This window comes from Protopterus annectens, chromosome 7.part0 (genome assembly GCF_019279795.1).
Source record: "Protopterus annectens isolate FY-2018-M chromosome 7.part0, PAN1.0, whole genome shotgun sequence".
NCBI classification, from domain to species: domain Eukaryota; kingdom Metazoa; phylum Chordata; order Ceratodontiformes; family Protopteridae; genus Protopterus; species Protopterus annectens.
In genome coordinates, this window is record NC_056739.1 from 1039522588 (window position 1) to 1039539005 (window position 16418).

General features: G+C 41.3%; 1 protein-coding gene across 4 annotated transcripts in view; it reads right to left on the bottom strand.

Annotated features, from left to right (window-relative positions):
- Window positions 1-16418, bottom strand: part of COPS2 (COP9 signalosome subunit 2) — a 1892836-nt gene that overhangs the window by 1376761 nt on the left and 499657 nt on the right. For all 4 annotated transcript variants that reach the window (XM_044077587.1, XM_044077586.1, XM_044077585.1 and 1 more), the window contains exon 4: window positions 10187-10312. In XM_044077587.1, the coding sequence (XP_043933522.1) occupies window positions 10187-10312 (126 nt within the window). The remainder of the gene's footprint in view (window positions 1-10186; window positions 10313-16418) is intronic.

Sequence of the window (16418 nt, forward strand, 5' to 3'; positions counted from 1 at the left end):
GGTCCTGCTCAGAGCATCTGCCATCACATTGTCTGCTGAGGGTAAGTAGATAGCTAGGATGTTGACTCATCTCTCTAGGGCGATTTCCCTTGCTTGCAGGGCCAACCTGCACAAGAGGTAGGATCTTGTCACCTCCATTTGTAGATGTACCACAGCACCGTGGTACTGCCTGTGTACCACTTCAGCGTGCCTGGTTGAAGATGATTCTTGAAAATTTGTAGGCTAATATCAGGGATCTCATTTCCTTGATAGTGATGTGCTGTTTCTGTTGTGAGTGGGTCCATGAGTTTCTCACTCTCCATTCTCCCAAGGTTGGCCCCCAACCTGGGTCTGAAGCATCTGTGAAAAGGTCCTGTTTGGGGGGCTGTGGTTGTAGGGGCAAGCCTGGGTTGGCCTTTATCTGGGCTATCCACGAAGACAAGTCCCTGGAAAGACATGGAACAATTGGAACCATGAACTCGGGGGGGGGGGCACAGATGTTGTTTCCAGACTGTTCTCAAGTACCACTGGAACTTCCTCATGTGAAGTATTGTCAGCGGAACCACTGGGAAGGTGGAGGCCATGAATCCCAGGAGCCTGAGAAATTCCCTGGCTGATATGGCTTTTGGAGGGAGTAATTCCGAAATAAGTAGTGAGAAAATTTTTTCTAGGAGGTGACCGGCCATCATTTTTCCTGTTAGGATCCTGCACCCAAGGAACACATGATCCTGTGAAGGTATTCGGGATGATTTTTTAGACATTTATAGTGAACCCCAAACTTCTCAAGAGGGAAATGGTGAAGTCAAGGTGTTGTAGTACCACTGGAACTGACGGGGCCAGGATCAAGATATCGTCTAAGTAGGGGAAGAGTTGGATTCCCCTTGTCCTGGCAAAAGCCATGACTGGTGCCAGGCAATTTGTAAACACTCCTGGGGCCATAGAGAGACCAAAAGGCAATAACTGACAATGTGCAGAACTCACCAAGAAGCAGAGAAATTTCCTGAAGAGGGGATGGATTGGGATGTGTAAGTAGGAGTCTTTTATATCCAAGGATACTAAGAAGGCCTGGGGAAGGCTCAGGGGAAGGCTCAGGGGAAGAAGGGTTGGGAAAAGTGAGCATCCGAAAGGAGAGAACTTGGAGGAAGGTGTTCAGATGGGACAAATCAAGATTGGTCTCCAGGGATCTTCTTGTAAACAGACAACGGCCACGTCCTTGAAATTATTTCTAGCAAAAAAATTCACACGGCCATTCGCAAAAAAAAAAGTTAGAAACCCGAATCAAGTGGGGGGTTTCATCCCCCACATCCCCAAATGTGGGGAGCTGAGCCCCCACACCCCCCTAACTAAATATACCAACTCCGAGATCACACTACAGTGAAGATAAGGGCAACACAGTGTAGTTGATCAACTACCTCCTTTCCCTGTGACACATTCATCAAATCGCTTAAATGCATTTCGATGAATAGGTGTTGCTCATTACGTGTTCACTTTTCAGCCGTTTCGTACTTATGATGTAGATCCCAATTTGAGAGACCTCATGCAGACCCTCAAAGATGATGAGCCTAAGTTTCCCCTCGGCGACTCATTCTGATGCCTGCGATTCCCTCTGGAATGTGCCCTCTGCTTCTTTAACAGCTTCCACCTGGGTACCCGCCAAAGGAAGGTCCAACAATTCTTGCCCAAACTTCGGGTCTTCACTGGCTTTGAGATGTACAGCTGGAAGGGAGGGAGCAGCAGTTGGTTCAGGCCTTGATTTTTTGGCCTTTTTGACTGGTAGCTCATATCTGAGAGACCTGACGTCGGATCCATCGCTTTAGCCAAACACTTGAGTAGTTGGTTCTCTAAATAAAGTTTTAAGGCAGCTAGGCAACTTCTGAGGGTTTTGGGGACAAAGGCCTGACAAATACTACAAGTGTGGTCGTGTTCTCGGCCTAAGCAAAACCGGCAGAGCTCACATGCATCTTTATGTGGAATTTGCTTTCCACACCTACACTTGCCCTTTTTACCTGACATTAACCCAAAAGCAGTAGCAACAGAGAATCAAAAACTCCTATGGGATACTTATCTGAAGTTGGATAAGGTGAACGAGGCACACGGATCATTTTTCCAAAGGAGCAAAGCTGGCAGTCACACAGGTGGCAGAAAAGTTCTGAGTTGGGTAAATAATGGACGTCAGCACCCACCTGCTTATGGCAGACGTCCGCACAGAGAGACGTGGTATGTCACACGCACCCTAGTGGTAGCATCTATCTTTTGTAAAATGGTTGGAAGTTAGAGAGTCAACCAGAGGCGGTCTCTCTTGTGTTATGAATACAGCAGTATATGAATAGAAGGACATCTGCTACTGGCATGGGAGGGGGTGTAGCCAAATAAATTTTAAAGCCTTCTTTTGGGAGCTGCCTTCTATTGAAAATAGCCACATACAAGGGCCAAGATACCACAAAAATCTGTGAGGTCATGTCATGTGGAGTACGGGGCCAATGTTCCCAGTATTAGTATCATAACCCAAGGGTGTAACACTTATGACCTACAATTTAGGTCACAGTCACCCTCCTCCTCCCTGGGATATCTTGATCACTGAAGTCTTTAAAAAAAGGCAGGTGGCAAAGACAACACAGTGGTTGCGTTACTGCCTCACAGCAAGAGGTTCTTCGGTTCGATTCTCAGGTGGCGTGCCTTCTGCGCGGAGTCTGCATGTCCTATGAGGATTTCCTCCGGGTTCTCCGGTTTACTCCCACATTAAAAAGACATGCATCTGGAACATTTCTCCACAGGCCTCTGCTGAAAATTGGCTTTGTTCCAATTCGGACTTTTCCCGTAAACAAGTGTTAAATAAAACAAGTCATTGTTGCATTTATCAGGGTGCTCATCTGGTGATAACAGTCTGACTGTCAGCCTTACAAAAGGCTTCAAAAGCCCTAAACCAATTAAAATCAGTCAAGTGCTGCTGTTAAAGTGACAGATGTGCCCTTTGCCTCAGGTCTAGGCTGACCTAGGCCATTTGAAGAAAGACTGATAAGTCATGCAGTTATAATAGACAATTAGCAGAAGAAAACCCTTTTCTTCCTTCTTAAGTATAAGATGTCTCTCAAATGGTATTAAGTAGTAGCCACTGGAGAGATCATCTTTCAAGCTGAGTCTAGATAGAGATGTCAGGGTCATCAGATATGATGGCTACAGAGGGGTTTTACCAGAAGCAGGCAACACCTTAAACAGCTAGCCAGAGCCACCCAAGTTATCAGCATTCTTGCACCAAGATGTACAGGGGGATCCTCTGAGTTCTATGTTCCTCTACTTTATAAAAACTTTTTTTTGAAGCATCTCTAGTACCTGTAAATGATCTTTTGTTTTTCTTGGCAGAGGCTCCCTAATTTGGTGACACCCCTACATGCATACAAATATTTCAGGCATGGGCATTAATGCCCTCCTAGCTTGCCAATATACCAAAACACTTGTTCCCATAACAAGTGCCCAGGCTGTTCTTAAAAATATTATACTTGCTTTAATGTAATTTGATAGTCTGTTCCATGCATCAGCTAATCTGTCACAGAGCCAATTATTACACTTCTCATTCCTACAGAATCTTCTACATAGGTCGTCTGATGATTCTTCAGTACTTCTTGATAACCCCAAACATTCCCAAAGGTAGATGTCTCTAAACGCACTATATACCTGAATACGACCTCCTCTTAGGTATCTGTAAGAGACACTATACAAATTCAGATATTTTAGTCTTTCATAATAAATTTTCACATCATTGGATGTCTTTGGTATATTTCCAGTGTACTCTTTCCAGTTTACTAATGCCCATTTTCTTATAGGGTTTCCATACTGTTATTCCATACTCAAGTTTGGGTCTAATGTAACTAACAATGACTTCATCATTTTTGATTTCCTAGACTTTATAAATCTTTTTATACAACCTATAGTTTTATAACTACCACTAACCAATTGGTTGATATGATTAGAAAAACTCATAGCTGAATCTACCCATATACCCAGGTTCTTAAATGAGTCTACAGCTTCAATCCCTGTGTGCTGTATTAAATATTCACCTTTCAATTCCATCTCCCAAATCTCATATGGTTAGTGTTTGATGCATTTATCAGCATGCTGTTCTCCTGTGCCCAGATGGTCAATTTAGTCACGTAATTTTGCAGATATACGAAAAGCACACAAACGCCACAGAGTCCACTAAGACCTCCAACAACTTTAATATTCCGTAAAACCATAAAATTGACAACACTCTTAAAAACAAGTTTTAAGCACTTTCGTCCCGCTTAATCAGGACTTCTTCAGAAAAAACATGAACCACCATTTTCTCTCTCCTTTTAAATTCAAGTCCATTACGGTCATAAGATTTTCAGAGTTCCACCTCCTAATTAAGTTTTAATTAAAGGAAGAATGTTAGTGTCCAACACCACTCTCCTTCCCACTTTCTTACTTAAAATGGAAATACGTATTATATATTCTTACATATATCAAAAAGTTTAAAATCTATCCTTATATTCAATTATGTTCTTTCAGTAAATATATAAATGTGTAAACATACAAGTATGAAATTATTAAAAACTTAAAACAATAAAACGATAAATTAGCAAAGTAAACTTCCTCTTCAATTCAAATTCCTCACCTCTCTTTTACGGTTTTATGGAATATTAAAGTTGGTGGATGGTTCAGTGGACTCTGTGGCATTTGTGTGCTTTTAGTCGTTTACTTGCTGTGGACATCTTTGGAATAGTATTTTGCAGACATGCCTTATCTGTAACACATGCAGTTTACCCAATTTCAGGTCATCTGCATATAGACTGTAGAACACCTGAGATGAAAAAGTTAGGTCTAAAAAAATACAATCTATACAAGCAAGGGCCTGGGAAAGAGCCCTGTGGGACACCCTGACTGTAACAAAGGATTTCACCGAAGGATGGGTGACACAGCCTTCCTCCATTTATACAGAGAAGAGACTATTGTTTTTAACTTCTAAGTTTCCAAATGTCTTGAAAGACACTAGACAATTTTTGAATGGCTTTATATCCCAAAAGGGTAGTATTATGGGTCTGTTGTTAGTAACATTAGATATAAAAAGTCTATTTACATCTATACCTAATGAATTTGGTATAGAGGCTATAAGATATGTGCTAACACACAAGAGTGGATATAGCAAGGAAAGTATAAATACCATATGCCTTTTGTTAAACCTGGTATTAAAGAATGTTTTTATGTATGCAGATAATAATGTTTACTTACAGCAATGGGGGGTTGGTATGGGTACCCCCTGTGCTAATTCATATGCCAACTTAGTCCTAAGCAAATGGGAAGATGAGGAAGTCCCCTGTACCAATGAGTTCACCAAATATCTAGTTTTCTATCGTCATTTTGTTGACGACGTGTTTATAATATGAGAGGGCTCTAAGTCAGGTTTGGACTTGTTTAATACCTGAACACCAATACTGATTTCCTAGTTTTTACTATGCTGTGTTCTAATGTGTCAATTGATTTTTGGATGTGCACTTGGAAAATGACACCAATGGGATATTGGACAGCTGCCTTTACCTCAAAAACATTGGAAGAATAATTTAACTAGAGACAGCATGCATCCCAGACACATTTATACTAATACAGTAAAAGGATAGTTTATGAGAGTCTCTAGGTTAGGTACCTCAGATGCCAGATTTGAGTCCACCTTGGAAGATGCGACTGGCAACGTTCTATGAAAGGGCTATGACAAAACAATGTTAGATATGAATAAAAAACTAGTACATGATGGTAGAAATAGTGTCTATAAGCCTTATTCAACACACAATTCTCAAGTTAGTTGTCAGAAAAATTATCAGCAAACCACTAAGTTAAGATTTGGTTTGAACTATACTAGTGATGTACACTCTATTTGCGATACGTGTAGAAACTGGAAATTATTAACTGTTGATGAGAAAACCTTATCTTATGTAGGTGAAACCCCTAGGTTCTTTTACAGGAATGCCTTAAATTTAAAGAAACAGCTATGTGGAGGGACTTACAGGATGAAGCAAAAGGTTGATTTGCTGCGTATGAGAGTTGGCAATTATGCCTGTCATAATTGCATATGTAACTTTATTTCAAAGGAACATACTTTTAAGCATCCCCAGTTAACTTTTGTCTTTACACTCTAGAAGTACTATGATTGTTGTACTGAGAATGTTGTCTATCTAGCTACCTGCAATTCCTGCACAAGTTTTTATGTAGAAAAAAACTAATAAAAAGCTAACGGATAGAGTTAGAAGACATCTTTCTATTAGAAAGGGTGATATTAAGAATGCTTTAGCTAGGCACATTGCAGAACATTCAGACCATATAAATTACTTTCAAAATTTTGCAAAACTTAGTTGCTGATAGCAGGAGAGAGGACATAATGAAATGCACTGAACATGCTGCATTACTATGGATTCTTAAGCTGTAAGCTGACAGGTTATCCAGGGCTGAATGGCTCGGTCCCTTTAAAACCTGCATTAGAGGGACATAAATTGATTTGTTAATTGTGTTATTGGCTCTATGTGATTATTTATGCATACAAGCCTGTTATTTGTACTATGGTCTTAGATCTGATGAAGCATTCACCTCAGAATGTGAAAGCGCTCATTTTTCATTAAACTTGATGTTTTTAGCTGTGGTGGTCCTGCTGATTTTATTTTGTCTACTTTGTTCCTTCGTCTTGTTCATTTGTTTGCTTTTTTTAAATACTGTATGTTCTTTCATATTTCACATGCTTGTAATAATAAAAAAATTAAGACCCCACTGTCCTTCACTTTTTTTTTGTTTTTACATTACAATTAAAAAAAAAAAACTGAAGGAAAAAAAACACTTTCTTAATTTGAGGCAAAAAGATTGTCAAATTTTATGGAATAATTAAAAACTACCTCATTGTTTAAGGAGTTAAAACATTTTATCCTAACATACTGCTAGCTTTATCAAAAACTGTACTTGCAGTCCATTACAAATGAAAACAATAACCGTGCTCTGATGAGTAGTATATGTCAGGTAACAAAAGTTAAGTGGTTAACATCTGGGAACACAGGGGATCCAAGACCTCTCATCTTCAGGTGACACCTGAGCTACAGGTACACGAAAGGGAGAAGAAAGGACTGGACAGTGCTTTTCTGAAGGACTCCCTGAATATAATTAGACAGACTAAAAGTGGAAGCTTACTTGACACTACCACCAAAAAAACGGAATAATCAAAATAATTTTGAGTAGAGTAAGATTTTGCAAGGAACAATTAGCAGAAAAGGCTATGGTAAGAATATGCACTCAGTCAGGAACTTAAATACTGGGCATCTAGTTGTGAGAATCAGTACTAATTACCACTTTTTACTGCAGCATGCTGACATAATGACCGAGTTCTTGCCACTGTAAAGCTTTTAAGAAGACTGTAATGTGGCTTAAAGACATGTTTTGTAGCAAATAAAGCTACTCCGTTATAGTATTCCTTCAACAAGACTGAAGCAATCAAGGTTACAGAGGAAGGACATTTGTGCCAGTTACATGTGCACTTGCACACATTCCTCTGTCAGGAAACACAGGGTCATACAGAAAATCAGGAAACTGTAAAGTTCTTGTAGGTCAGACTGCTATACGGCTGGTCAGAACTGTTTTGCTCAGTACAACACATTAAGCTTCTTAAATATTCTAACATTGACTATTTTGATGTGCTAAAGTAATTTTAGGTGGTATACAATTGACATCCAAATGTTTCATAGATGTAACTTTTTCTAAAAAGGCCATAGTCTCAGCCCAGATTTTAATCAGAAGCTTTTGGACTCCTTTTGAAATTTACAAAATATACTGGTGCTTCAGTTTTTACATCATTTAGAATTCCACTGTGCAATGTTATTATTATCCAATTGGTAAGTGTAACCAAGACTTGTAGGCTATTTAGCAGCGGCTAGTACAGTATCACCAAATACATGCAAGTACCCTAACAGCTTAAATATCTCTACACAAAACAACCACAGTTAAAAGGTTTAACAATATTTACTAATAAATAAAAACACAAGACAATACTTATTAACTCAACACAGTGACAATAGAGAGTTTAGAAATAACAGGACATACTTCAAAACAACATTGTAGGACAGTCTGGCAAATAGGAATATAGCCAGATTTACTCTAGCTGTTTTCTATATCTAGGTCTTACAAAGTGAAGCAAGTGCTGGTGAGTTGTCAGCTTCAGAACAAAATACAAAATGCAATCTCATTCTCTTGACATAGTTCTTAAATTGCTAACACACATTACTGCTGAGTCATTTCAGATTACATCATTCTTGTCACTTCTGCTTAAGTTTCCAAGGCTCACAGAACTTAAAATGCAACATTTCTTTGCGATCTGCAGCTGCCAGGAAGTCACAGCAATAAAAGACACTTTACATGTGAAACCTAGTAATTATCTCTGTCTTAAGACAACAGGAAGAAGCTCCTATCCCAGACATCCTGTCTCCTAGCTGGAGATCACACACAGTCGTAAAATTCTTTACTTATCAGCCTTCTTCCAACAGGGTGCACTGTGGTTACATTTTTAAAGCTCAGCACATAACACAGTATTCTTACATTTGTCAAACAAGCCTGAGGATCATATTAATATTTATAACATAGAATTATTTACAAAATTCTATCAAGTGAGGCTGGCAGCCTCTCAGTTTATCACAGCATGAACCAAGCCCTGAGGGACTCCTGTCAGGACAATTCCAGATGTGAAAGGAAGAAAAGATTCAAAAGATGATCTAGACTACCAAGAAAGGTCCACGCAATGCATCTTTCTTTTGAAGACGCGCATCATTCTGAGGTACATAGGGAAAATATCTGCACCCACAACACATGTGGGTATTCATATTGCTTCAATCACCTTCTTATAACTAAGAAAAGTACTGGAATGGACAGTGGTTACTGTATCACTGAAGGTCTAGTTGGCAAAGATAAAGAAGCACATCCAATTTCCATAACCTGTCCCTTAATTAACAAGAAAAAAAATACATGCAGGAAGTTGACTCCAGTGAATCTAACTACACAACCGATTTCTGTATACCATCAAAAACTACAAATTTTACAGTTTTATGTGCTGTAGTGTGTGTCTGTGTCTTTTTCAACAAGTGCATTTGAGCATATGCATTTGTACATGCGTATGCATGTCAGTGTCAGACTTTCTTTTTTTCAATATCCCTAAATTGGCTGTAGGCGTGAGTGCGCGCCTTCTGTGGACGGTTGGGTGCCGGGCTGGCAACTCGACACCATAAAAACTTCACTACCAATCATGAGCGGACAGGTGATCCACTGTGGCGACCCCATAACCAGGGAAAAAACTGAAGTAGTGGTAGTAAAATCAATTTTTCTTCACCCCTTTTAAGGCTCTGCTTTCCCCAGTGGTGGAAGAGACTAAGTAAAAGTCCCTTGTCTACCCCAATTTCTTTACTTTTAGATGGCTTTTTTTTTTTTTTTTTTTTTTTTTTTACTGGTGTTGCTTCAAGCCCTTTATTTAAATTGCTTTTATTTCTTAGCCTCAGTTAAAGGTGTGCCTTAAAGCAGAATGGAAACAAAATTTACAACTGTCAGCAGTGTGCAGCCTGGAGGAGGAGGGAAACTGTACTGAAAATGAATGGAAACAAAGTAATATATGAGCATCACTACATAATGTCAACTTTAAATAATGGTGCATGCCAGGTAACAATGGTGCACCACCGTGACAGCATTATACCTTGCAACAAAATATGTTTTAAGGGCTGAAGAAAAAAAACCTACCATTTGTTTTAAGGCTACAAAACTTGTCTACATCTGCAGTTCAGTAAGTCATTAGAGTTGTTTCACTCAAATTTGAATTTCTTCAACCGTGTTCAAGAAAGCACAAAGTCATTAAGAAATTAAAACTATATAGCACCTTCATGTTAGCTAAATACTGCACTATCGTTCTCACCAGCTGTGTATTCCATCCTAAAGTCCCTTCAGATATTACATACTTTTATCATTCTCCATAAAATGTGTTACTTCCAAAAAAAAAAAAAAAAAAAAAAAAAAAAAGCTAAGAAAAACAAATCCCCCACAAAATTAACAGCTGTAAATACAACACAATAAAAGGTAATATGCTCAGCATTTAAAGTCAAGGTGGGAAGGTAGGCAGGTAAATAAATAAATAAAGCATAAGTAAAAATGTATACCTGCTACCAGTGCACATTACAGGTCCTACCTGTTTGGAAGTAGAAATGTAGTCAAGAATAGAGTTTATCGATTTCTCTGAATAATTCCTTGTGACTGCACTGCGGATGTATGTCAACAGTTGTTTGTACCTGTTCATCATTTCAGGATAATTTCCCTGTAAACAAAGCAAGGCATAGAAAAAACATTACTAATCTGTGTTAATTTTGCTACAAAAAGGAAAGTACAGTTGTGTACACTTACCATAAATGTAGATGTTAGAGTCTATTCACTGTTGCAGTCATTACATTTGAGTAATCTGCTGGCAGGTTGCCCTCAGTCGGCCTGATTAACAAAGTCTTGGGTCCTGCGTCGGTTGCTGTCCCTTCTTCCATGACATCAGGTCTTCAGGGGTATAAAACATGCAGCCAACGCCATTACATCAGTTTTCTTGCCCCAGATGTCAGGTGCCCCCCTAATGGGGAGCAAATAAACACAAAAACACAAAAGTATACCTCCAACCAAAAGCAAATACACCAAAAAGGCTTTTAAGCATAGTAAAGGAAAGTAAAGGTATAGCCAGGAAAAAAACTAGGGGGCTGGAGGGAGGGTAACCAGGGCTGAAACAGTGAATACACTCGAACATCTACATTTATGGTAAGTGTACACAACTGTACTATGTTCTTCGTGTTTCACTGTTGCAGTCACTACATTTGGGTAGATTCCCAAAGCTATGGTTGGCAGGAGGAGTTTATACAGCATTAGGGCCAGCTATAATGCCCTGCAAGACAGCAGTGGCAAAGCCATCTCTGGATTTAGAGAAAATTGGTAAATGATAATGCTTGGTGAAAGTATGTACAGAACTTCAGGTAGCAGCTTCTAGGATATCCCTGGTAGGAACACCTCTGAGAAAGGCTGCAGAAGTAGATGCAGCCCTGGTGGAGTGAGATTTGGCCCCCTGGGGAATAGGTTTTCCATGGTGCTTACAGCAAAAATGAATGCAATGGTTTATCCATTTAGAAATGGTTTGTTTTGAAATAGCCTTCCCCTCTCCCCCTGCAGCAAATGCTACCAGCAATTGTTCAGATTTTCTTTGAGATTTAGTCCTGTTTAAGTAGAATGTAAGTCGTCTGTGCACATCCAAGGAATGCAGAACCCGTTTCCCCTTTGTTCTGTGGATTGGGAAAGAAGGTTGGCAAGTGAATGGACTGATTAAAAGCCGCACTGGAAACCACCTTGGGCATGAAGGATGGATTGGTCCTGAGAGATACCCTGTCCGCATGAAAAATGATGAAAGGCTCCAATGCCATAAGGGCCTGTAATTCAGATATCTTTCTAGCTGAAGTGATTGCTAAAAAGAAGGCTGTTTTCCAAGAAAGAAACTTTAAGTTTGCAGTAGCAGCTGGCTCGAAAGAAGGTACAGCGAGTTTCTCTAAAACAAAGTTAAGGTCCCAGGCAGGGGTAGGAGCTCTCCTGGGTGGTCTCAAGTTTTTTGCCCCTCTGAGGTACTGCTTGAGCAGAGGATGAAAGAAGAGGGGTGGTTCTCTGTTATAGTGAGCTGAAATAGCTGAGGCGTTGATTTTAATGTAGAAAACAGACAGGCCCTTGTGAAGCATCTCAGTTAGGCATTGCAAAATCTGAGGTAAACTGGGCGCTGCTGTGCTCATCCCCAAAGATTGGTTCCTGGCACAAAATCATTTCCATTTGTCAACATAAGATTTTCTAGTATTAGGTCTCCTCGCCTCCAAGATGACATCCATCACAGGTTTGCTGAGGGATGATGAGGATGAATTTAAGTGATTAGCCAGGCTGCGAGGTTCAATGTTGGAAGCTGAGGGTGCAGAATTTGGTTCTCCTGCTGAAATAGCAGGGAAGGGGTCTGAGGTAGGTGCGATGGAGATGTCTGCGACACACTGCGCAGGAGGGGGTACCAGTGTTGGCGCGGCCAGTCTGGAGCAATCAAAATCATCCTTGGTTTGTCCTGTTTGACTTTTAGTAGAACTTTGGGAATTTTAAAAGGAAGTCATTGAGACTGTTTACCATAGGGGAGTGTCTTGTTATTTCCAGATTTGGAAGTGGAGGCACCCACTGCTTAGTTCTGAGAGTCCCCCGGGACTGAAAAGTACAGTTGTGTACCTACCATAAATGTAGATGTTCGAGTGTATTCACTGTTGCAGTCATTACACTTGGGTTATTCTGCTGGCAGGCTACAGGCAGTCGGCCTGAATTCCAAAGTCTAGGTCTGGCATCGGTTGCTGTCGCCTCTACCCTGACGTCAGTGCGCCAAGGGTATAAAAGATGCAGCCGACGCCATTTTCTTCAGTTTTTCTTGCCCCGGATGTCAGGTGCCCCCAAATTAGTAGGCTGAAAATTATGCCAATAAGTATGCATGCACAAAAATAAACATTTCCTTCATCTACAAGCAAATACACCACATAGGTTGTACAGGATAGAGAAGTACAGATAAGTCCCAGCAAATAAAAGGGGGATGGCAGGTGGGTAACCTGGACTGCAACAGTGAATACACTCTAACATCTACATTTATGGAAGGTACACAAAGTACAGTTTTGTACCTACCATAAATGTAGATGTCCGATAGATATGCAACTGCAGTCATAACATATGGGTTGTCCTGCCTCAGGCAGCCCTCGGTCGGCCGGATTCCAAAGTCTGGGTCCGGCGTCGGCTGGTGTCGCCTCCTCTCCGACGTCAGAACGGCTGGAGTATAAAGACATCGGCTGACGCCATCTTCTTCAGTGTTTCTTGCCCCAGATGCCAGGTGCCCTCCTAGAAAGGCTAAATTTGGTGAATGGATAAACAAATCCAGACATACACAACAGTAATAAACAGATACACCATAGAGATACCCCCAGCTAATAGGAATAGGGGTAGTGGACCCATAAAAAAGGTTGCAGAGGGGTAGGAGGGTGGGAGAATCTGACTGCAGTTGCATATCTATCGGACATCTACATTTATGGTAGGTACAAAACTGTACTATGTCCTTCAAGAATGCAACTGCAGTCATAACATATGGGGTGAATACCATAGCCAGGCTGGGGGTGGTTGGAACTAAGAAAGTGATGGTGTAGCTAAAATGCCCTGCAGGACTGCCGAAGCAAAGCCTGCTCGGGATCTGGAGTATAAAGGCAGGTTGTAGTGCTTGGTAAATGTATGCACGGAGCTCCATGTAGCAGCCTCTAGAATGTCCTTTGTAGCCACTCCCCTTAGGAAAGCTGTGGATGTGGCTATAGCTCTGGTGGTGTGTGGCCTAATATTGGCTGGCACACCTTTTCCATGAAAGGAATAGCAGAATCTGATGCAGTGTCCAATCCATTTGGAAATTGCTTGCTTGGAGATTGCTTTTCCCTGTACTCCAGCAGCACAGGCTACAAGCAGTTGGTCAGACTTTCTGGTGGCCTTAGTTCTGTCCAAGTAGTAGCGTAGTTGCCTGTGTATGTCCAAAGTATGCAGCAGTGCTTCCCCCCCGTTTTGAGGATTGGGGAAGAAGGTAAGCAGGTGAATGGCTTGATTTAGAGACACCCTGGAAATTACTTTTGGCATGAATGAAGGATTGGTTCTTAGAGAGAGACTGTCCTGATGAAAAATGAGAAAAGGAGGTACTGCCATGAGTGCCTGTATCTCCGATACTCTTCCTGCTGATGTGATTGCCAATAGGAAAACTGTTTTCCATGAGAGAAATTGCATTTCTGAAGTTGCTGCTGGTTCAAAGGGAGGAAGAGTTAACTTTTCCAAGACGAAGTTGAGATCCCATGCAGGTACTGGTGGTTTCCTGGGAGGTCTGATATTCTTTATCCCCCTTAGGAACTGTCTTAGCAAAGGATGTGAAAACACAGGTGGATCACAATTGTATTTTGCTGAAATTGCTGAGGCATGAATCTTTATGGAAGAATATGAGAGACCAGTATGAAACATTTCTGAAAAGTATTCCAATATCTGAGGTATACTCAATACTGCTGTATCCTGACCCCTGCTAGCATTCCAGATGATGAATCTCTTCCACTTGGCTGAATAGGTTTTTCTGGTGGAAGGTCTGCGTGCTTCCAGTAAGATCTCTTGAACTTTTTTGGAAAGAGATATCGGAAGGAGTTATGGTAACCTCCAGGCTGTCAGATGCAATGTTTTCAGGTTTTGATGAACCGTCCTGTAATTGTGTTGTGTTAGAAGCAGAGGCCATAGGGGCAGAGGCCACGGTTTGGTCCGAGTTATGCTCAACAGCAATGGGTACCAGTGCTGCCTGGGCCAGTCTGGAGCTATCAAAATGCCTGTTGGTTGTTCTGCTTTGATCTTCAGTATCACCTTGGACAGCAGTGGTAGAGGAGGAAATGCATAAATTGTTAGGGACTTCCAGCTGAAGGAGAGAGCATCCGTTTTCCAGGCTAGAGGATGGTGGGTCCTTGTACAGAACTTTTCCAGATGATGATTCATGTGAGAAGCAAAGAGATCTATGTCCGGTCTTCCCCATGTCCTTGTTATTTGTGAGAAAATGTGAGGATGCAGCATCCATTCGTGTGGATCCAAGAAATTTCTGCTCAGTCTGTCCGCCAGTACATTGTCCTTGCCTGGCACAAACTGGGATTGCAGATGTATCTTCAGACTTGGGGATTTTTCCCACAGTATCATTGTTAGTCTGCAGAGGGGATAAGAATGAGTGCCTCCCTGCTTGTTTATATACCACATAACAGTGGTGCTGTCTGTCCTTATTAGCAATTGTCCTTGTTGAAGTGATTTTTCGAAAGTCTCAATTGCATGCATCACTGCCAACATCTCTTTTTGGTTTATGTGCAGATGCCTTTCCCTTCGTGTCCATTGGCCTTGAATGCATCTGCCCTCCATGTGCGCCCCCCATCCATGGTCTGAGGCGTCTGTTGTAATCGTTTGACCTGCTTGAGGTTTGTTGAAAGACATGCCTTTGTTTAACTGACTTGCTTGAGCCCACCACAAAAATTCTCTTTGCAGACATGGAATGAGTGGGATTACGTCCTCTAGGCTTTGGCTGTGTTGGGACCATAAGCTTTTTAAATACCATTGCAGCTTCCTCATATGAAGTCTTGCTAAAGGTATCAGGAGAATGCAAGAAGCCATGAATCCCAGGGCCTGCAGGATTTTCCTTGCAGTCAGCTGGGAGAGCTTTGCTAGGCTTTTGAAGTACTCTGGTAACTGCTGTTGTTTTTCCTCTGTGAGATAAGCAATCTGTGTTTTTGTGTCCAGTTTGGCTCCTAGGAAAATAATCTGTTGGGATGGCAGAAGTCTTGATTTCTGAATGTTGACTGTATCCCAAGGCCTGTAGTAATTGAATGACATAGTCCAAGTTTGTTATCAAGGTTTGCTTGTTGTCTGCTTGTATGAGGCAGTCGTCCAGGTAAGGGTATATTTGAATCCCCTGAAATCTGCAGTGTGCCACTACTGATGCCAGGCATTTCGTGAACACTCTGGGCACAGTAGATAAGCCAAACGGATATGCTGAAAATTGATAATGCTCTGTCCCTGCAAGAAATCTGTGGTATCTTCTGCAGCTTTGTCTGATTGGGACATGCAGGTATGCCTCCTTGAGGTCCAGAGTGACCAGCCAAGACCCCTTGCCCAGCATGGGAAGGAGTTGCTGCAAAGTCAGCATTTTGAACTTTGGCACAATGAGATAAGTATTTAGAGTAGACAAGTCCAGTATAGGTCTCCATTTGTTTTCCTTTCTTGGAACAAGGAACAGTCTTGAATAAAATCCCTGGCCTTGTTCCTGTGGAGGAACCTTTTCTATTGCTTTTATATTTAACAGCTTTGAAACTTGAATGAGTGCCTCTGCCCTTTGATGAAGTGGCAGGTTTGGCATGCCTTGTCTTATTGGTAAAGTATGGAAGTGGAATCTGTAACCTTTGTCTATTAAATCCAGAATCCAGTTGTCCTTGGTTAAGATATGCCAGTTTTTTGAGAATAAGGATAATTTTCCGCCCAAAGGAGCTTCTCTTTGAGCCTTTGTAGGCGGTATGAAAGTCGAGTCATCATGGTTGTCCTTGTGGTGCAGCTGGGCTGCCTGCGCCACTTCTTTGATTTGGTGGTTGATTGGCGGCCCCTGTAGGAGCCTCGGTATTGCCCTCTACCTTGGGCACGCCTGTTTTTTCCCCTTTGAAACTTGTCCGTGTCTGGAAAGGACCAATTCTTTGAAGGCCAATTCCTGCTGAATCTGGGTGGCTGAACCTGGAGGAAATCTTTGACTGTCTGTACTGATTTAGCTTTCTCCTCAATGGATTTCAACACATCTTGTGCATTAG